At 41.6% G+C, this 22,144-nt stretch overlaps 2 protein-coding genes across 7 annotated transcripts in view; one reads left to right on the top strand and one right to left on the bottom strand.

The window, feature by feature from the left end:
* The window catches only part of CDK14 (cyclin dependent kinase 14), a 341,278-nt gene that overhangs the window by 19,907 nt on the left and 299,227 nt on the right, over nucleotides 1-22,144 (bottom strand). For 5 of the 6 annotated variants that reach the window (XM_086857960.1, XM_086857948.1, XM_023920323.2 and 2 more), the window contains one exon: nucleotides 11,537-15,734. The exons of the other annotated variant lie outside the window; for it this stretch is intronic. The gene's annotated coding sequence lies outside the window, so the exon portion shown is untranslated. Of the gene's footprint in view, nucleotides 1-11,536; nucleotides 15,735-22,144 lie in introns of those variants that run through there. 6 annotated transcript variants of the gene reach the window in all.
* Nucleotides 6,234-11,732, top strand: LOC111924207 (uncharacterized). Its single transcript, XM_023920326.2, has 2 exons — nucleotides 6,234-7,618; nucleotides 8,303-11,732. The coding sequence occupies exons 1-2, from the start codon at nucleotides 7,199-7,201 to the stop codon at nucleotides 8,498-8,500; spliced, it is 618 nt and encodes a 205-aa protein (XP_023776094.1). The 5' UTR covers nucleotides 6,234-7,198; the 3' UTR covers nucleotides 8,501-11,732.

Below are 22,144 nucleotides of genomic sequence, written 5' to 3' on the forward strand. Positions count from 1 at the left end.
ACTGAGGGACAGGCATGCTCTGTTGGTTTGCTATGGCTCCTGGCCATTTTACCTAGGCTGCTGTCTCATGGGGCAGTAAGAAGGCATTCACTGCCCCCTCACAGGCTCCCTCCTCCAGCTCAGGATGCACTTTGGTTGGACACTTCTGAGAGCTGGAAGACTACTTAGAGGAGATATTTTTATGGGCTTTCTTTATTCACATGTCCTCAGATACTGAGAAGGCTGGAGAGCTATTGTGCTGAGAATTAAGGCCATTTTGATGAGGCAGGAGACAGCCATGGTACACAGTAAACCCTGGGAAGTGTTGAGTGCTCCACACACCCACGTGGGCTTGGTCTCTTGAGACCCCCATGCAGTGGGCAGCTGAGTTCTTGGGGGCATTCATAGGAGCATAGCTGCCCTACTTGTGGGTCTCCATATGGCAAAGCTACCCCACACAAGGAAGCCGCCACTTCACTTCCAGAGAAACCTACAGTGACAGAGGAACAGCTAAAAACAGACTGTGACACAAGGAGAGCCCACATGTGGGGTGGTTCAGAAAAAGTGGCAGCATCAGGAGTCAGGCAGAAAACCTGCTCATTTGTTGGATGAGGAGTGCAGGCAGCAGAGCTGGAAACACCTCCTGTGGTTCTCTGAAGCTGTAGCTGTTGAGAGGGCAAGGGCCAAATCACCCATCTCTCTTGTGCTTTGAGATGTGCAAGTAGGAAAAGCAGACTGACACCCCCCTCCCAGCTGAGTTCACACTTTCAGTGAGAGCTTTAATAAGAAGCCAGGTTTGCAGGAGAGAAGAGGATGGGGATCCACAGAGCAGCCCAGATTTACATGTAAAAATCCTCCAGCAGGATGTGACATCTCAGTGTGAGTGTAGAGCACCGGGGTGCAAGCAAGCAGTACAGTTCCATTGTTCATTGCTTAAAATATCCCCAAGATGTGTACTCATAAGGCCTACATTTTGAAGATGAAGATCTGCCTCTGGCCCAGCCCTACTTTCAGTATTTTGAGGAGCAGTGCAGCTAAGCACAGCAGCTAATACATCCAATAATGGATATTGATAGTTGCAGGCTGCTGTTCAATCACAGCCTGTGACAGGCCAGGAAGGAAATCAATGCTGATGACAGCATTTTCAGCCAGGAACTGTCCAGAAGTCAAACCTGTCAAAAAGTCATTTACACACTCCAAGTGAAAGCAAAGTAGCCACAGCTTTTAGTAACACTGCTCAGAGATCAATTGCTACATTTTCCACAGATTATACAGAATATGAAATGTTTGCCAGAGATACATATATATAGACAACGGCTGTTTGATGAGGGTTTTGGAAAGGGAAGACTGAAGTCACATTGCTTTAGAGCCTCAGGTGTTTATCATGGAAACCAGTTTGCTGGAAAAGTCAGTGCTACTGCATGGCTAGTATGTCCACACATCCCTGTGGAGCAGCCTGTGGCTGTGCAAGGGAGCACATATCTTAAATGCTCCCAAAGCAGAATACAAGGAGGGTGAACTAACAGCAGAGCTCAAGCTGGAGCTGAGCACAGACTGTGCAAGGAATCACTTAGTCACAGAAAAATGCAAACACTTGTAACATCAAGTCAAATTTAGTCAGCAGTTTCACCTGAAATAAAATGTAGAAAGGATTATTTTGGTGGTTTTACCATAGTTTTTTGCTTTGGCTTTTCATGCAAGACTACAAACTGTCTTGAAAACAATTTCTGAAACAATGGAAAATGGGAAAAGAATACCATATGCCACACCAACTACATCTTGTGAGACTGGAGGTAAATATCCACTCCTTTTCCTACCTTATTTAAAGCTGGGTCTTACAATCACAAGCCTCCTACCTCCTTCACAATGATACTGATTCTAGGTGGGACAAGTTCAATTTTTTTGCTTTGAAGATACATGGAAGCAGAGAATGGAAAATTCAGATGAGTACCCTAGACACCAGCCCAGACCATAATCATCACCTATTTTCTTAGTGAATGTTTATGAGTTACATAGGTTGGACACATCAGCATTTAAGAGAGGCTCCCTTTGTATCTCTGCAGCCACTGTTAATTTTCTTCACCACAAATACCAGTGCCTTCAAGTAGCCGAGAGCTCTACATCTCTCAGAACACAGGCAGCTGGGCTGGGTTGGTGGTGGAGCAGGGACACAGGCAGTGCACACCACCACAACTTCTGCTGTTTTACCTGTCCCATCCCATGACATACAGGTTGCTCAGCAGCTTTGAATCCAGCAGAGCTACTTTCTCAGGCAACATCAATTGCAGAAGTTTCACTTCATCTGCCTGTGTGGCATGGTTTGGTCAGCCTGGCAGTTAGGACATTTTTTCTGAGAGGAAAACCTGGGGCTTACGGAGCAGTTGGAGTCTTACCTAAAAAGTCAAAGTTTTCTCCCCTGAGAGATATACTCTCCTCAGTTTTGTGAATATTTCTTCAGCCATCCTGAATGACTTTATTTTTACATTGCTTTCATGCCCTTTAGAGATGTCCCAGATCAATATGGAATTTCAACCTGTAAAAAGACCTTCCTTATCTGTCAAACAATCTGAAAAACTTTGGTTTCATGTATATCCAAAAATATTTTTCCCCTTTTCTTTAAAACATTGCCAGCACAGTTTTTCTCCAAATAGGGCCAATCATTCATGCAGGTCCAGTTAAAATAAGAAGTATTGCTAGTTCTTTGCTGAGAACATTATTCTGGTTTCTAGTTCCAAAAGCTGTTGCCCAGACTAAAACTGTTGCCCAGTTGTATTGGGTCTGGCTGAGATGGAGCCCATTTTCCCCACAGCAGCCCTCATAGTGCTGTGCTTTGCATCAGTAGCTAGTGAGGTGCTGATGAACACTCATGTTTTGGCATCTGCAGAGCAGCACTGGCACAGCATCTGCACTGTCTCTCCAACAATCTGCCTCCTAGAGTGGGCTCAGAGTGGGCAAGAAGTAGGAAGGGACACAGTCAGGACAGCTGACCCCTACTGACCAAAGGGATATTCCATACCATATGGCATCTGCTCAGCAATAAAAGCCAAGAGAAAGGGTGGATATTTGTCATTATGATGTTTGTCTTCCAGAGGAGCTGCCTGGAAGACAGCAGGCCCTGAAGCCCTGCTTCCTGGGAAGTGTCTGAACACTGATGAGAAGTAGAGAATAAATCATTTTTTCCTCTGCTTCTGTGCATGGTCTTTGTTTTTGCTTTATTAAGCTGCCTTTATCTTGACCCATGAGTTTTTTCCATCTAATTTCCCCCCTCCCAGTGCTGCTGAGGAGAGGAGTGTGGTGGGCAACTGGCATCATGGGGCACCCTCTTTGCAATAAACACTGTACCTTCACTACAAAGGACAGATTCTGATTAAGCTCCCATTTCAGTAGGATCAGAATAGGTCCAAACCACTTAATTTTCTCTTTCTCAGACTCCAGGAGATGGAGGTAGGCAGCACGTTAGGCCCTTACACAAAAAAAGCATGCTAGGCCTCTTTACACTCAAAGGGAGAATTCAGCAAACTGAGATTAGTGTGCCAGGTCAGGCCACAGCAGGAAGCACCCTCCAGACCTTCCTGGTTTTTTTCCTTACACCAGAAACAATCTTTTTCATTTGTCACCAAACTGAATAGCATTTAGTGTACTGATGCTCTAAACTTTCCTGCAAAGTTTTGAAGTGATGCAACACAGAATTTGCAATATCCTACATCCCAGAGGTCTGGATCTGAGTTTAGGTGTGGGTGCCCTTGTAGCAAGATTCTCAAGGACAAACATCATATTGAGGCTGCTGCTGCAAATGTTTCTAAGTGGGAGCAGAATGTAACTCTGGAGCATCTGAAAAAAACCACTCCTTTTCAATATAAAAATACAAGAAAATATATGTGCACAGTTGTCTCATTCCCCAGAGTGTTATGCACATAATCAAAGGAGAAACACTATGGACTTCGTGGCAGGGAGGAATAGAGTGCTCTTCCTTTATGAATGAATAACATACAGCTGAGCAAGTACCATTTCCATGGGTAAAAACTGCTTTTAAGGAGAAGATAAATAGATGGCATCTTCTCTGCAGCAAAACAAAGGTACAGAGATCATCTTACTCTCACAGCCAGTGTTCAACATTATACTTAAGAGCAGTATTAGACTAAAAAGCACCTAATTTAACTTGAGCTGATTTAAAATGCATCTTGGTGCATCTCAGCTATTGTCTAATCCTTTTGTTTGAGATGTTCTACATTAGTCAGCCACTTTTGATTCATGTGCTAACAATCCCCCTTAAGGTAGGTAATTCACAGACAATGTTCACAATGTGTAAAGTGGCACTCCAGTTCCCACAGACAAAAGTCAGTAAACTTTAAATCCCAGAGCCCCTAAACTTATTTTGCATAAATTGCCCTCACAGGAGGAGAGCGGAGATCTGTTTATATGCATCTCCTGTATCAACTTAGAATTCAAATCAATTTTTCAGAACAGTGGGAATGCTGATTAGAGATAAATTACAGCAGAAAGCAAAGGCTGCAACCAATTTTGAGTACAAACAAAATAAAATGTGAATGACTTCACTTTAACCTCTATGCCCTACTTCAGTGCCATTAAAAGTTTCTTAGCACAACAATTAACAGAATGGAGATACATTTTTGTTAAATAATGACCTCTTACAGATGGCATTTTTTTTCCTGTGGTACTGAAGTTGCACACGATAACACTTACTCCTGTTGAGAACAGCTTTTGAGCCTAGTAGCTGTTGATTTTGCCAAGACAACAAATGGGACCTTTATGCTAATGCAAGTTAAGATTTCAATCGTTCTGCTATGATGCAATTTGTGTCCTCAGAAGATCTTGAGATAGTGTGCTGTTTCAAATGGTGTAATACCAAGAGTAAAGAAGAGTTTGGATTCCTTTTTTTGAACTGCAGTACTTAGACAATAGCATTCCTTTTTCCCAGAAATGCATATATTTGTATTCATAGCAGACAAAAAACCTGTCATCACCTCAAGGTAAAAAAAGAACTGTGAAACAATGGTACCAGTAAAATTTGTAAATGTGTTACAACAGGACAAAATGTAAATTTCTCCACTGGCAAACCTGGTTGCAAACCAGCAACTTATATAATTAACAAATTATAAGACTATCAAGGTTGACTTCCTACTTGCATAAGCCATCAATATTCCCAAAGTGGAATCTAGACACAGCTCCAATCTGTGTTTAAACTGCTGTGTCTATCTTAGCAAGCCACCCTGGACAAAGTCCTAATGCTACTGAAAGCAATGCAAAAAGACAAGAAAAAGAGATTATTTAAGGTTTTCCAGGATTCCAACAGATTTCAAACCATATTAAAACCAGATCTCCCCTGCCTAAATGGTAGGATGAGCTATCAAGTCATTATTTTCTTAGTGGTAGTCTGAATTGACCAAGTGCCTCCTCTGACCAGTGAAGCTTGTTATCCCCTCTTGGTAGGTTTCATTGCTAATGATGATCAGTAATTCATTCCAGCATGGGAAAATGTTTTCTAGAAACCATTCATTCCAAACTAAAAGCAAAACCATGAACATTGAAATATGACATCTAAACTGAAATACTGAGATATCTGGAGATGGCAGTTTGGAGAGTTTTATGACATAAGCCTGTGCAGTCTGAAACTAAAGCAGTCAATGATTTCTGGCATCTGCAGTGTCCCATAGCTGCACACACTGGAGAATTGCATTGGCTACTGGCTCTGTGGCAAAACCCCAAAAATCCCTGAGGCCTCCAGCCCCATATTCATTCAAATGGAATTCTGTCACTGGACTGAGAAACCTGAGCTCCTAACACTCCACAGGTGAAGGAAGTTAATCGAAAGATAAGTCTTTCTCTCCTGATAAATCAGTGGGTTTCAAAGCTGCTGAATAACCTCGCTTTGTTGGGAAAAACTTCCAACCAGCTCTAATCAAACAGTCCCAGATTAAGTTAAGAAAAGCAATTTAATTAAAAGAAGGTGCAGGGAGAGCTCTGGGGGATTTGTGTAAGAGCTGAGGGACACCTCAAAAATAAAGAAGCGTGTGTGCTGCTACAACCGCAATTTCTATGTTGGGACAGTGTAGTACTGAGTTATGAAAGAGAAATAATCAGTGTGGATTTCCCCATTTTTCCCTTGCATTGCATCCTGCAGATAGGAACAGTGCAGGCTGATCATTGGTTAATCAGTTGTTTAGGTGATTACTAACAGAGAACAAAAGAGATCATATGTGTGGAAAATAAACCAGGCAGAGATTCAAGAGAGATTAAACAACAAATTTATTTCTGTCTTTGTAGTAAATGTCCACGTTAAAGAATGAAAACAAAGAAGAAAAAAAATCCACCTAAGGCCATTTCTCTAACTCAGGCTCCAGAGATATCTTTAAAAGAACTTGGAAAGAACTTCAAGAACTTGGTAGTATTTTTTTTATCTTTCTGTACTGAAGAAATTAATAAAAGATCAGCATCTGGGACAAGTATGAGTTTGATACAGTGTTTTACTGATGACAATTTCAATTCCAATTCCATCTTCAGGTATTCACACACCAGTCCAAAGCCCAGTTACTGCAGCAGCTCCTGCATGGATCTATCTGAAGGCAGGTTAGGGATTTAAGGCAATACAGTACACAAGATTGAAGGTGCTGCACATGAATTGATGGATGTAGCAAAGCGTTTTCATATGTGCTAAGATGGTGAACAGGCAGCCCAGAAAAGTTGTAGCTGCTCCATCCCTGAAAGTGTCCGAGGCCAGGGTGGATGGAGCTTTGACCCACCTGGTCTAGTGGAAGAAGTCCCTGCCCACGGCTAGGGGATGATCTCTAATGCCCTTTCCAACCGAGGCATTCTATGATTCCGTGAAACCCTGCAGATGACCGCGTTCGGATGTCTACGGGCCGGAGGCGAGGTCGGGGCTGGTGTGTCCCGTGGCCGCGGGAAGGCGGGATGCCGGCGGGCAGGAGCAGCGCTGAGGGCCGGCCTACGGCAGCTCAGGATGCCGTGAGGGGAGCGAGGGGCCTGCCTCGTCCCAGCACCCCGCACCCACTCTGCCCGACAGCCTGGAACCGTGGCAGAGAGCGGTGAGGAGACCCCGCAATCACAGAGACATTTCCTACAACCTTCGGAATGTCTCAGTCAGAAGCCTGACCCTCCCTGACCCCGCCTCTCATGGCAGCACGGCTGCTCCGCCGCGCCAAGCCCAGCGGCGGCCGCAGCCTGCCCAGCTCAGCACTGAATGCCCAGCTCGGCATTGAATGACACTCCGGGGCTGTTTTTCGCTCACGTTGATGCCAGAGTTCCCGGTTTCCCAGCGGGTGCAGACACAGCCCGGCCCTTCCCGGTCTGCGCTGGCGGTCCCTCGGCCCACGAGCGGAACCGGGCAGGGGCAGGACGGAGCTTCACCCCTGTGGGACTGGCCACGAACCGTGCTCCTGGCTGCGGCCCTGCCCTCCCACCGGGCCTGCCCGTGCCGTCGTGGCCGCGGCGCCTGTGGGGAGCGAAAACTTGTCTCCACACACCGGGCACCTCAGCGGTGTCAGCACAGCCAGCACACCTGAATGTGCTCCTTGTTCCTTCCTGGCACTCCCTCCTACCAGACAGATTCCTGCAGTCAAAACATTTCGGGTGCAAAGCAGCTCAGCAGCCTGAGCTGCAGGTGCGGGAATCACCGGGCCCAGTGTTTGGAAGGGTGCTGCGGTTTCTCACCATGAAGTTCCTGCAGAGCTAACAGGGCCCCGTGGGGGAAAGGGGCTGGGAGATCCCACTGAGTGAGCCATTGATGGTTTGGTGTTTTTTAGACACAGCACTAAAAAGGAGCAGGAGACAAAGTTGCTTTAGCTTCAGTCTGTCACCAGGCCTTCAGTAAGAGTTGATGTCATTCCCAGGCCCAGGCTCCTTTGTTTCCCTGGTTAAACCGGTGACTCCTTCAGCCCACCTGGCACTGCTGCCTAACTGGGGTTTGGCAAGCATCCTCTCCCAAAAACGGTATTATTGTCTACTTCGGCAGCACTGTCATAGGGAACCCTGCTGACTAACACTGCGGAAACACACTGGGGTGTTCAAAGCTCTGTGTTATTACAGGTGGTGAATGTACAGTACACTTCCTCATCTTTAGGGGATTGTAAGGGCTCATCTGAAACCCTCTGAGATTCTCCCCTTTCCTTTGATCAGTTAGTTGTCCTAAATCTAAACTGCAAGTGCTTGGGGAAATGATATCTAAATGTCCCCTTCTCATGTGTGGGTCACAAAAGTAGTCCTAACAACTGCCAGGTTCAAGACCTTGCCCCCAGTTGGCCACATATCTGTCTCATGTCTTTTCTCCTGCTTCCTCCACCTCCAGTCCTACTGCACTGACAGATGTATCCAAGAAGAACCAAAGAGCTTGGAAGAGTGGCTGAAACTATGGAGCAGCAAATCCTCATTCTGCTTACTCGCTGCTGTCTCTGGACTGGCAGAAGAGCAGGGTACCTCCACTAAAGGAGCTGCTCCCAAAATTACAGGTTCCTGCTATTCCAGATTAGTCACTCCGTGTGCATGAGTGCAAACTGAACAGCCAGCAGTGAAAACACACACATTTCCCAGATGCAAACAGGCATTTCTGTTTGAGAACCTAGTGGATGTGGGAGACCAGAACTGATTCCATGATTCACATCCCCACCAAGGAGGCAATTGTGTTCCAAAATGCCCTGTGTACTGTAGAGTACAACCTTCCATGCAGAAACTCACTTCTCCTTTGCTGTCTATAGTGTGTGTCATGGAAAAAAAATGAGATTATAGAAGAACATCTGAGATGGTCTCTGGAAGTTGTGTCTCCTGGTGCAACCAAGTAGCAGTTCATGTTTACAGTATTTCCCAGTGAATGGTGGTACCTGCAGTTTCTCCTGCTCCACACTGACACAATGCTGGGCATTTGGTCAACAAACAACTCTTCAGAGTCCTGTTACAGCAAAATACTTTGGCATGTACTTTGTCTGCACTGTGAAACATTACTTGTTTTGAACACAGAAGTTATACTTTGTCATTGTGAGAAACTGTTCTAAAAAAACCTGAATACGTACCTTGGGTGTTGGGGCGTGGGTTTTCCTTCCTTTTTCTTCTACAAAAATATGGATCTTTGCATCTGTATGATATATTCCCAAGATGTGTGTACAACTCATTTCTTTGATGTGTGGGTATCTCTAAGTTCCTCAGGTGAAAGCTGGGGACAAATGTATAATTAGCTGGATTGTAAGATTAACACCTACGCTTGTGACACCTACACTGTAGTCCTAGTTCCAGTTGAAAGGTGTGGTTGAAATGTTTCTATGATATATAAATCTCCTTAGGCTTCAAGACTTTACTGTTATATACATCACTGCAGTATCCGGTATAGCACTTAGAGCTGTTACGTCTTTTATGTGAATCACCATATGGGTCCTTAAAAAATTAATTTTAAAATGTTTGATTTTAATTTAGCAGTTCTTTCAAGGTAGTACAGCCCCAGCAATCACTACTTGGTCCTTTGGGAAACAAGAGAAAAGGAAAAAAATAAAAAGGAACATTTCTGGAATCACTTTCTTTCACCCAACTCGGTATCAGCTGGCAGAAGCAATAACGAAGGGGCTGCAGGACTGCTCTCAGCTATTATTGTGCCTGGCTTGCTCTCAGCATGACTCACTGCAGACAATATATAACACCACTCACAAGGGAAATGAACAGTAAATACTTGGCCCTGGATTTTTTTTAAAAAAATCTCTTCAGTTTTTTGGGTTTTGTGGGCTTCTTTTTGTGTTTTTTTTTTTTTTCCCTCTCTGATTTGTATCCCTTTATCCTTGCCCATGTGCTATATAAGCCTCTCAAATCTAATGTCCATAACACCACCTCCCACTGGTAGCAGCAAGCCCTTCCACTGCTGTAGGGTTTACTTTGCAGAGGTTTACAAGGAGAGGCATTATTGAGAAAATGTATTTGTCAACCCAGTGGCACAGGTTTGCTCCAACTTCCCTCTGGTTTTTCTTTTCTTGGGGGAGGGGTGTCTGCTATTTTAGCTGAATGCATCTCTTGCTTTGCTGTAGCAGCCAGGCTAGCTTAGGAAGAAAACCTTGGGGCTAAACAGGCTAGGAGTGCAGCCAAAGGGGTCAGGAGACAGCTTTAAGGATTATACTACATAATTAAAAGCTGACTCTGAACATGCTTCCTGGTATCCTGTGCTCAAACATACAAACCTTTTTAGGTAATAATTCTTGGTCCTCATTTGTATCAGAGGGATTTGTAGGTTAAAGTTGCCATACAGGTAGTGAGTCAGGAATACAAATTATTCATCTAGACTATAAAAAGGCAACACCTTCCTAAACCTGCCCTAGCCAGTGAGAACTGAGGGTAAAATATAAATAGATGAACATGTGTGTGTTTTCTTAGTTTGTTTTTGTGCAATGCCCTCTGGGTGCAGTTGATGTCATTCTGCAGCAGCTTTCTAGACGGAAAGTGAGGATTCTTCTCCTGAAGTGCTCTGTGATCAGAACAGGGCCAGAATATTATTCCGCTGGATAAAACCTGAGACACTGAAGACCCACATTCAAGCTTATATTGTGCTAGCTCCAAGGAAGGCCCTTTTATCTTCAAATATTTCTAATCAGCTGGAGCTGATATTATAATCTAGGTCCTCTATTATTCATATTCTAGGCTAAGGCTGCTGCCCCATCAACCCACACAGTATAAGCACTTGCACTCCAGCTATCCCCCATCCCAGATCAAAATGACTCCTATAGACTCCTGTGTTTGCTAAAACACATATTCTGACATTTCAGGCAGAAATTCTAACAAAGTCTATGCAAACTGCATTGATTTAGCATTCATTGTCTAAAAATAGGTCCTAGCCAGATGCTGGTACCAAAAAAGCTATAAGCAATGGAGAGAAGGAGAAAATACTGAACACACATATTGATAATATATAGTGTGAGCAAGCACTTGCTTATCTAATGCTATGATGCACAAATAGACAAAGAGTCAAGGCAGCATATGCTCACTGATTGAAATACATAAGCAAGTATGAACAAGGATAAATCACACTTCCACATCAAAGTTGTGAAAAATGTGTACTTTATGTTTTGCCCCATTTTCTACTGGAATTACCAGTTTTCTATTTCAAGAGAAGTTGCAATAACCCAGACTTCATCCTCTATAAGATGATATATTTAAATCAGACCTGTTGGGGTTTTTTGAGGTTTTTTTTCAGAATACTGGCTTTTCTAGTACTTTGGTTAAATTCCAGTGTGCTGTAAAGATGTCCCTTGTCACATATATAACAAAATGGAAAGAGACACCAAATCACTAACTTACAATTACAGACAGAAATGTGAAGGATCTTGCCCTGTGTAGCACTGCCTTGTACTTTTGATGAAGCTCATATTTAACTGACTCAGTGCTAATCTTTTCAACATATTACTGTCTAGTGTCTGCCTGCTCCCAAGGACTTTCCATTCCTTAAAAATCTCTTGTTTACAAGCATTTCCTTGTTTGGTTTTTGGAGAACAAAGAGGAAAATAAAGGCTTTATTCCTTGGGTTCGGTCTAGATCACATATAAAAAGGAGAAGAGAGATTCTGCTACACTTTATTCAATATGATGTTACAAGAAAACAACAGTTACAGCTGACGTACCATTACATCTTTCATAATACAGACAAATTACAAGGTGTAACAAATAATGTGACATTTATTTTACTGTACTGCTTACTATGCTGTTCTTCTGAAGTATATATATATTTAATTACATTAACATTGTTTTCATGTACCAGCCCTCCCCTTTTTATTTGTTAAAAAAAGAACACCTCTTAGTGCACCATACAAAAATCCGCATGGAAGCTGGCAAGCAGAAATTTTGTATGCAGCACCATTGAAATGCATTTTGGGGGATGGGAATTATTAGTGCATCCTTTACTTTTAGATTTTTTTGCTTATGTGAAAAATGCAAGGTAGTAACGTACAGTCACTCCACCTAAATGCTGGTAGGGGACAGTATTGTTATGCTCAGTAATGCAACCAAATTTTGTTTATATGGGGTATCTGCATTTTGCTCCTTAGTCTGTACAGCCTAAACCTTTTATATAACAAAGATTACAAACCCAGTAATATTCAGAGATGAGTATTTTGTATATGAGCATATCAGAGCATTGACTACACATTTGGTTGTGTGCACTGACACAGGGGTGTGCATAACCCACCAGCCCACAGGGTATTTATTTATTTATCTTACCTTCTCTTCCCAGGAGTCTGAAGTGCAGAACCCCTACGCTCCAAAGAGAAAGCAAAATCCCCTGTGCCTCTGCCTACTGCAGATTGAATTTTCACTGTTGTACTGATGACTTGTCCTAAGCCATGGTTCTGATTAAGAATGAGAATTAAAAGGACCCCACACAGTAATGTAATTTCAGAACTATTGGAGTGTCCTGTCTGGGGTGGTGCCTGCTGGGTGTGGATTAGAGTTGATCTGAACCCAGCAGGAGATGAGCAATCTCCTGCTGGTTGACTTGTAAATTTAGGTTCTGTGAACTTGAACTTGTAAGAACTCTCTGTATCATGCAAACCATATCACCATCTTCCCCATTCACTTAATATTAGATCCCATAGAGAGTTAGAACATGCCCTCCCACTTTTATCTGCCTGCTACCTGCTGCCCTGTTGCTGCTCTCCCATCTCGAAGCAAAGCCACATCCTCTCAAGTATCATCAGGACAGATCTACTGGATCTCAGCCAGGTGTTAGGAAAATGCAAGTTAAGCTGCTGCTGGCTACTGACTCTGAGCAAATCCTACAGTTTCTCCAGGACTGTGCCCCAAAGACTACTGGTCACCGAAGCCAACTTTTGACTTCAACAATGTCACAGTGTTGACAATGTGAAACATCACATTCCAGGTACCCACATGTATGGAAGGTTGGGCTACTACTTGTCTCTTTGAAGATTCTTTGGGGAAGTGATTTCAGGAGGATGAGAGAAAAAATAATTTTTCTGATCTTTGCTGAAGCTGTCTCAAGAGCATTGATAGGGTTTAAACAGTGTATTCTGCAACACTGATAGGAGCTGTGGTAAAAACAGCTGGAGAGGTGGGCAGCTGTCTATGGATCCATATTGATGGATGTTGGGCTAACCATGCAGGTAAGGCTCTGCTAGAAGGGAGAAGAGGGAAATTAGGCTGTTGTGTTACTGTTGGTTCCCTGGCCAAAGGAGCTTCTACTATCTCAAAAAAACCTTGATATTTACCAGCAGATTTGATGTTAGAGCAGATTAATTTGCAGTGCTCATGTGAAAAGCACCATCCTGCTGAGCCTAGGTTGCCTTGGTGCTGGGAGAATATCCCCAGGACCCCCAGAGCCTCCATGGGAGAGCAGCAAAACCAAATCACCTCAGGAAGTTGGGGTGCCTGGAAAGTAGGTGCAGAAGTAAGAGACCCTGGTCACTCCTTAATGATCAGCAGATGAGATAACTTCATTACTGCTGAAGTTGCTATTTAGAAACCTAGCTATTTATGAACTTTCATTCAGGCAATTAATTGAGTTTTAATATTTTTGGATCAACTTTATTTCAGTGGTTGCTTAAAAGTGGGAACGAGGCAGAGAGAATAGTCTCACGCACACGTGTGTTCACACACATACACACACATACATACCTTAAGCAAACACTGTATGTGAGTCACTATGGATAGTAATTGGAAGTGCTAGGCTTGTGGGAACAGTTGGGGAATTACTCTCTATATTAAATCTTCAGATGGTTAGTTGAGCGGTGTAATTGCTTCAAATTTAAGCTGTCAAGTAGAAGCATCTATGAAACTACCCTTATATTCCTAATCAAAATCTTTGTTACATTTTCAAAAGTTCTTCAGATTTTGCAGCAAGTTTTTTTTTTTCTAAAAATAGCTAATTTTAATCATCAAACTGCACACAATTTAAGTAGCAAAGATAATGTATAAAAGACTTTTCTCTTACAAAAAAAAAGAAAAGAAACATGAAACCCAAACAAACCACGTCTAAGGCAGTTTCAGTGTGTGATAAATTCAAAAGTTCAGTGGTCACTTTTCCCCCTGTGAACACAGGGGAAGAACTCTAGTAAGTTCTAAATAGGATTGTGACTGAAAGTGGCTTTCAGATGGCTTTTAGCAGATCCTGAAACAGAGATGTCATTGGGGAAAATTGTCTTTTAATGGCTGTGCAAATATTAAGAATATTTCCATGGTTCAGTTCTTTGAAAGTGTAGACTCCTGTCCTAGTTCATTAAGAGACCTTTTGTAGCTACTTGTGCATTCAAGGATTTGCCTTATTAGGTGTCTTTTTCTTATTAAACACTGCTGGAGTTTAATAAGATGGCAGTAGCACAAATCCTTTCCCCCTCCTTTTAAACACTGAAAGCTAACCAAAGCGTTACCACATTTCCTTAAAATGTAATTCAATGCATCCAGCAAGCAAAGGATGTCAAAATTATGTGTAGAATAATATTGCCTAGCAAGTGCTTCTGTCCGAGCAGGACTACAACTCAACAGTGATTTTTGCACCATACCCTGCCCTCTCTGAATGCAAAGATGTAAACAGGGCAGTTTTTTCACACCCCTGAACACAATGCTCTCCCCATCCAAAATGTAGCAGGGGCTTCCTTTTCTAAAATCATGCACACAACTTAGTTTCTTGCAAAGTTTGCATTTGAATGATTCATTCAGAAAAACTATCTAAAGACTAAGGGTCATGTAGTGCCTTCCAATCAACTCAGAATACCTATGGAAAATAACTCAAAAGGTGCTTTGGTGTGGAACAGCAAACAGTCTGGGATGAGGAGAGTTCTCCACCTTGCTTTGTACGTGGCAAAGTAACACAGCTAGATTTAATGGCTCATTCAAAGGAAGTTTTTCTGTACCTCAGTATCTGCCTTCAATTAAACAGAACAGTTTCATCATCTCTGTTTTCAAGAAAATATTCCAAAAAGTAACTAGTATGAGGAAAAACATAGAGATGTTAGCGAAGACCCATTAAAAAAAGGTATATTCTTGAAGGGAATAAAACCATAAGGAATTCACTGTGTATCTGTCAGCTGCATACATCTCATCATTTTTGCTTTGTCCTTCTCACAGGCCTATTTTGAAAACTGGCATGCTACATAGCCTAAGCAGAGTAACCAAATTTAGAGTACTGAAGTAAACATGCAATTATTGCCATGTTTTTAAATGGATATGAATGGTCTGAGGGGATAATGAAAAAAGAAATAACCCAATAACACTTGAGGAAGAGTGGCAAGGTGCTGTAATTGTCAGCCGATCAGACAAGTTGGGCTTGCCCTGGGAAGAAATAGTCTTCCCAGTGGTTGCAAACTCTGCACAACCCTCAAAGAAAACACACAGTCCCTTATGCCACTGCTGGCTCTTTTTGCACAGTTGTTACTGAAGAAGTGTGAACACCAAATGTGTTGTCTGAAAATATTTAAGACATTGCTGGTGAAAGCATAAAAATCCTTACAAAGATGCAGCGCTGCAGTGGAAAATCAAACAAAATCAAACACAAAAGACTGAAAGAGTACATGCCATGTATCAGTAAGCAAAAGCTTAATCTTCACATAGTTCTCTGAAATCACAAGGTATCCAAATGCGTGCAAGGTTTTAAATAAATTGCAGGGAAAAACAGGGTCTTGCCAGCTTCAATTTTCTTTTGAATGAAATCCACCATAGAGACAGAAAGGAAACAGGCCGTGGTTCCTTCCTGGTGTCGGCCTCCTCATTAGGTTTTTGTTTCCCTCCTCCAACCTGGCAAATTTAGTCCTGTAAGGAAACAATATAAATTATAATAAGCCTCAGGAATTGCATTTTAATTTATTTATTTTTATTTTTCACATGGTAAAAGATAGGTTAGGCCAAAGCCAGTTACGAAGATGCCAGCTTGTGAAGGGCAGACTTCCAAAGCATGTTTAGAACTGGTACCTCAAGAAAATGAACTTAAAACACCAATGTTTTCAGGGTGGTCGCCCAAGTGAGATATATTCATCCATATTCATGTGTCTGTGCCCCAAGAGCTAATCTTCACAGATGCCACTAGCACTGACATTCTCCATGGAAATTATAGACAGCTGTAAATCATCTCTTCTAAAGGTGGTCACACCCCCTGAATGCAAAGGAAGGTTGCTAAAAATGCTGGCAGAACTTCAGGAGTTCATAAGCTTTTTTTGCCCCCTTTCTTTCTGCCCCCTTTCTCCCTTGTGATCTCCTTCATAACAATGTTTGTAACTAGTTTTTGAAAAGGTCTCCTCAGGTTTCCTTCCTGAGAGTTGTTTGGGGCACCCTGAGACAAATCACAAACATTTCTGCAAACAACCAAATTATGAAGCTTCTTGGTGCTGTGTCTAAACGTATTCACCTTTATTTCAGTGTATTTCTATTACTAGGCAGATAATTGAAAACTCTCCTTTCAAATATAAAAATAAACACTATCAATAGGTTCACTTGTTGTCTTTCACTCTACTGAAGCAGAAGCTCAAAGCAATGGCTGGACTTGCATGAAGGTATCCTGATATTTTTGAGGTTCACACAAAACAGGAAGCAGGCTGAGAATGTGGGACAGGAGAACAAAGTATCCAATAACTGCAAGAAGAGCCGTATGAAAACTGAATGAAGGCTAGATGAACAGGATGAATTGAAACCACTGAAAGGATTTTATAATTAACATATTTAACTCTTAATAAATCTCCAAGTAGAATTCTATACCAAGTAATAAAGTGAGACTTTCTGAGAAATTCTGAAAATACATTTGTTAAGTTCTTCAAGACTAGAACTACAGACCTTATACATTTTTAAAATGCCGTTGCAGGAAGATAGTCAGATGTGAAGGAATTTCATCCCTTAAAAAAAAAATGCTGAAATATTCATTGAGCATGGAACTGGTTTGTATTAGCATGTCCTAAAACTATTTAAATCAAACTGGATGCAGGTGCCAGTGAATCTAGTCTAGCCCTCATTTCAAAAGCAGGAGAAAAACAAGGCATTGGTTTTGAGCTGCAGTTTCACATTGTGGCTTTCAACAAAACACCCCAGTGTCTACATAATATCTTAAGTTCTGTAATTTCCAGAGTTCCTGTCATGATTCTTGAGAGCTGTTCTTTAAGCACCAGGATACCTGAACTGGATTAACAAAAGCCTGTTCTTAAGCATCTTGGGTCCTCTTGGAGTTTGGTCTACCACCTCTAGGGTCCTTCTTGGGTTGTTTCTTAAATACGTCTGGAGTTTGTGTGGACTGTCTATTCCACATAAAAGTCCCACTTTCCCCAAGGCCTAAAAGCTTGGCTGAAATGCCAGTAAATCTTGTTTCAAGGAATACATTTGAGCCGATGCATTTAGTTTACCTTCAAAAGCTTAAAAGGAAAAGCAATGTTCGGAACGTGCAGAGATTCATAACTGCTCAGTGGTGAAACACCAGTGATAATATTCCCCAAGTTCCAGATTTCCCTTCCCTCATGAGCACTTTTCAGGGGTGTTCTTTTGGGAGCTCCTTCTTGGAAAGAAGCACTCCCAAAGCTCCTTCCAACACTGAGGTTGCATTTGCCCCCGCTGCCACATACACTCCACTTGTGGAAAGCAGGCTTGCAATTTGGAAGGTACATCCATCTAGATCCAGAAAACCTGGCCTGATTTCAGGCTAAGCCCAAATTACTGGAGTTCCAGAGACTGGGATAAGCAGCAGGGACATCTGAGACAGATAACAAAATTATAAGGATAGAAAAGTCCCTGGATGGATGCTTTTCCAGTAGTTATTGAATTGCTCAGAGGGTCATTGCTCGTTTGAGAATAGCTTGAATTTAATTACACAGAACTTTTCCTTTCTATCACTGGACCTCAGAACAATTTCTCAATGAGGTAAGTATCACACTTCTCCTAGGATTATTCTACAATTTCCCAGTAACAATAATACATTGTCTGGTTTCAAGTCTGGCTCTGTAGGCAAAGCTGATGACACATTCTCCAGGGCAGGGCCTGAGCTTGTGGAATGGGGAATACCCTCATTAGAAGCTTAGCACTTTCAGAATCAAGCCCTAGAACATTTAAGAGATTCTTTAGAAATGAATAAACTGAGAGCTGCTACCATATAACACATGGGGGGAAGAAAAAAATCTTTGCACACTGGCAACTACTGCCAGCACCAATGCAGACTGGAGACAGAACACTGCAGACTAAGAAAGGATAGCAGAGGTTACAGGTTTCCTGCTCTGGTTCAGTATCAGGTAGATCACAGTTTTATGATCACAACTCTGTCAGCTCTAGCTTTGCTGGATCCTGCCATGCCAGGGCTGCAACTGGTTTCTTGTGAAGTTTAGAGACTCTGTATGGGCATGATGGGTGGGCAACACCACCCTCCACCTTCTGCACAAGCTCCAGATTTAAATTAGATCACCGGAAAAGAGCATGATTTGATGCCGCATTTCACTAACAGTTCTGGCTGGGGAAAGTCAGAAGACACAGTACAACTGGAACCAGGAAACAGTATGGTGGTGTCAGTCTCTCTGCAGTGTTGAAATGTGCAACACACCTGGTTTGGGAGCCAGCCTGCATGACAGACCCACTGCTCACACCAGTGCCCGAATGGGCAGGGTGTTCTGAACCCTTTCTCCGCCTGCTGAGGTGTTTCTCCTGTGTACAGAATCCTTACATGACACAAGTGTGGTGGTTAGGAACAGATGATGTTTGCATCTGAATCCCTAATGCTCTGAATGTGTATTGTCAATTCAAAAGTGGAGTCAACAGGTGAAGTCCCTTCCCCTGCCTCAGAGAGCTGGTGTGGAGTGCCAGCTTTCTCTTATGCTGAACACAGATATGCTGCTTGTCAGAGGAGTGCTGTAATCACTGTGCACTTTCTCTTCACATTTATTTTTGTTTAAGATGAGGCATCAAATAAACAACTCTCATAAGCTGGAAATCTCTTTTTCCAGGCAGAAAATCCACAATAAAAAAACCCAGAAAATTTCAGACTAGTGTGAACCAATCTTTTTAGTAAAAAAGCACTGTTTCTTCAGTGTGGCTCTTGAACTGAAACATCAGTTCACATAACGAAGACCCAAGGCAGGGCCCTCTACACAGTATTGCCGTTCAGTGTCCAGATGGCTTAATATTCCATGTTTGTATTTTTAAAGATATATTTTTTAAATATCCTTGCTTAGAATTTATGCATCTCCCTCATCATACAAATCAAAATTTTGCCTGGTGACTTGGCAGATTATGCTTATGGCCTCTGGTCACAGCTTTGCTTATAAAATTGTAAATTGTTAAATGGAATATTTACAACTTGTGATTTCCCAAGAGCAAAATATTGTTATTTCATATCCCCTTAAAAACCAAACCAAAACAACAAACCCCAAACAAACAAGCAACAACAAACTCTGAAACATAATAGACTGCCTTAAAAATGAACTTTTTTCACCACAGATCCTGGTACTTCTGGTTTTCATGACATCTCTACTAAACCTAATAGCTTTCTACAAGTAAATTAATGATGTACTTGAAATAGTAAGTGATCTATATGAAGTGACTAATTTCTATGTTTGTTACCTAGAGAAAACTTCTGCTGCATACATTCTGTTTGTTCCTGACCCTGAACGGGATAGAGTTAATCCACCTTAAAAACACCAGATACCAACTTCAGAATGCAGCAGCTGTTGCTACTAACAGTAGCAGTGGTTCCAGAAAGGCAAACCAAAGCTTGTAATTTAAACATTAATCATACTCTCGAGACATCAGGCAGAGGAGCGTGATTAAGTCCCAAATATTTTTCTTTATTTTAATTAATGAAAGAATGTCCTGTCCTGTAAAAATACTAGTTCCATACATGTTCCTTTTGGCAGCATCAGCATCCTTCTCTAGGTACTTTTAATTTTTGTATAAATTATCACATTGGGTGGAGCTGTGCTCCTGCAGAGTCTTTAGCATGCAAAGCACACTCAGAGCTCAGGTCTATTTCTGTGGCAGCTGATGTAGCAGTATTATAAGAGTATTCCAGTTTTAAAATAAAAATGTGAGCTGACAACTGGAGATACTGTATTCTTTATGAGCTGAGACATGGAAGTATTTAAGACCATCAACAATAATACTCTTTCTGCTTCTCCCTCCACCACACATGCAGACGCCACAGATACTGTTCATCCTCTCTGAAATAAAAAGTATAGTATTAACAGGTGATTTTCCCCACACCTTTTATTCCTACCTTTGTTAGAGAAATCATTTTAAAAAGCCAACTAAACATTAGTAATACTATTTGCACTCAGATAATATCTACATGCAACTTGTTGCTATAAATATTAATTAATTGGATCACCAATACCCATAATGCAACTTTATTTTGACCTACGTGCCCTATGAACTAGATATTTTTTGGATTCAATTTCCTTAAAACCAACTGTCAGCATCATGCGATGGAAGAGATGAAAAATGAAAATGAGCGTTCCTGCTGTGCAGGTGAGTGACCTGTGGGAGACAGCTCTGCCTGCTAGGATTTTTACACGTACCATCAGACACAGACCAATTGATTAGATCATCTTATACCTGCCACCAACTAGGCTCAAGAGACTAATTAGAGAGAGTACTGCCTGTGCAGGCACCCCATTGACACCTAATTTGCTCAGCCAAAGCCTTTGGGGAGAATGTATTATCTCTGCAGCTGCACTTCATGCATTTCTGATTTGAGGCAGAAGCAAGGAGTACTTCTTCACTCTTTTGAGCAAACTGAGTATATAAGCCCTTAAGTGCTAAATACAAGCAGACAAATTAAATCTGGCCAGCTGCCATAAATCCTTTTTCCCCTTCAAATATATGTACAGATATACATGCATACATATGTTTTATATCTGTGTCTATGATATATGTGCACAAATGCAAACATACAAAAAATGTGTATGTATGAGTCTGAATGTGTGTAGAAAGGATGGGAACAAAAAGATATTTCTATAAATATATGCTTTAAAATATGCAATTGTCACACTGGATAGTCTGCCTTCCTTCACAGTTCCCTGTTTTACCTCTGTGAAATTTAAAAGAAATGCATTTGTTCTTATATATGAAAAATAAATGATCTGCAGTGTTGTTAGCTCAGGCTCAGAAATTACCCCATGGACAAGGCTCGGTAGATGGATGCCTATAAAGTTGCTCTGAGTATCTTCAGAGGTGCTAATTCAAAGATTATTCAGTATACAGGCTAGCTTTGTTGGAAGCTTTTCTTCTATGGACTATACCTTGTTTGTGGTTTCCTGAGGAATACTATTCACTAAGGCTAAATATAAGGTTACTTAAATTGCTTTCTGCTGGGCTTTAGTTTTATCTAGTTATCTATGCCCCAAAATACACAGGAGAGGCAAGACTTAAGGCTGCCATTAAAAATTTATTCAGAAAAAAAAACAAAAAAAAAGAAGAAGAAGAGAAAGAGACACACTAGAAAAACTAGAATCTTTTGACAGACTGAGAAGGGTTTGAAGGAAATAATTTCAACTGTAGGCTGGTTAGTGGTTCCTGAACTCAGAAGACTTGTAACACACAGGAACATAGTGGATTTGCATCACTTCTAAAATAGCACTGAAACAAAGTATCTTCTTCCCTGTCATGTGTCTAGAAAGCAACATTCAGAAGCTGAATAAGGCTGAATTATTGAAGCATAATTTCAGTTTCTGTCAAAGCCCACATTGACAAGGTCAGTTTATAGTGTCAACTCAGGATCCTGCACCTCTGTAACTAAAGAAGTAAAGAAGCCTTAACAAAATATGTACAAATTACATGTGTGGCCAAAATATCAGGTTCGCAAAATAACTCCTTTGCAAAATACACTATAAATATGATTTCCAGTCCTGTTCCTAGGATGGGGGATAATTCAATAGAGAGATTATTCTCACCTTTCTCCCCCTCACACAGGCCACATCTTTACCAATTCACTTCATATTTCTTTAGCTATTTAATATCACTTAATGTTTAAATGACACCTCTAGATTATCTTGGCAATTGTTGGCTACTACTCTTTCACAGATGCAGCACTGTACAGGATACTTATAGTAATTATAAGTGCTATGAGTACTTAGCAGTAACCATATTTGACAAATAAGAAGCGCAGAATTAACTGGTTAATTTCTTCTCTTTTCTTCTCTTGTGTCTTAGATACTGGTATTCTTAAACATAAGAGATTTCTACATAAAGTAATGAAAATTTCT

This window comes from Cyanistes caeruleus, chromosome 1, assembly GCF_971803275.1.
Source record: "Cyanistes caeruleus chromosome 1, bCyaCae1.hap1.1, whole genome shotgun sequence".
Classification (NCBI taxonomy): Eukaryota; Metazoa; Chordata; class Aves; order Passeriformes; family Paridae; genus Cyanistes; species Cyanistes caeruleus.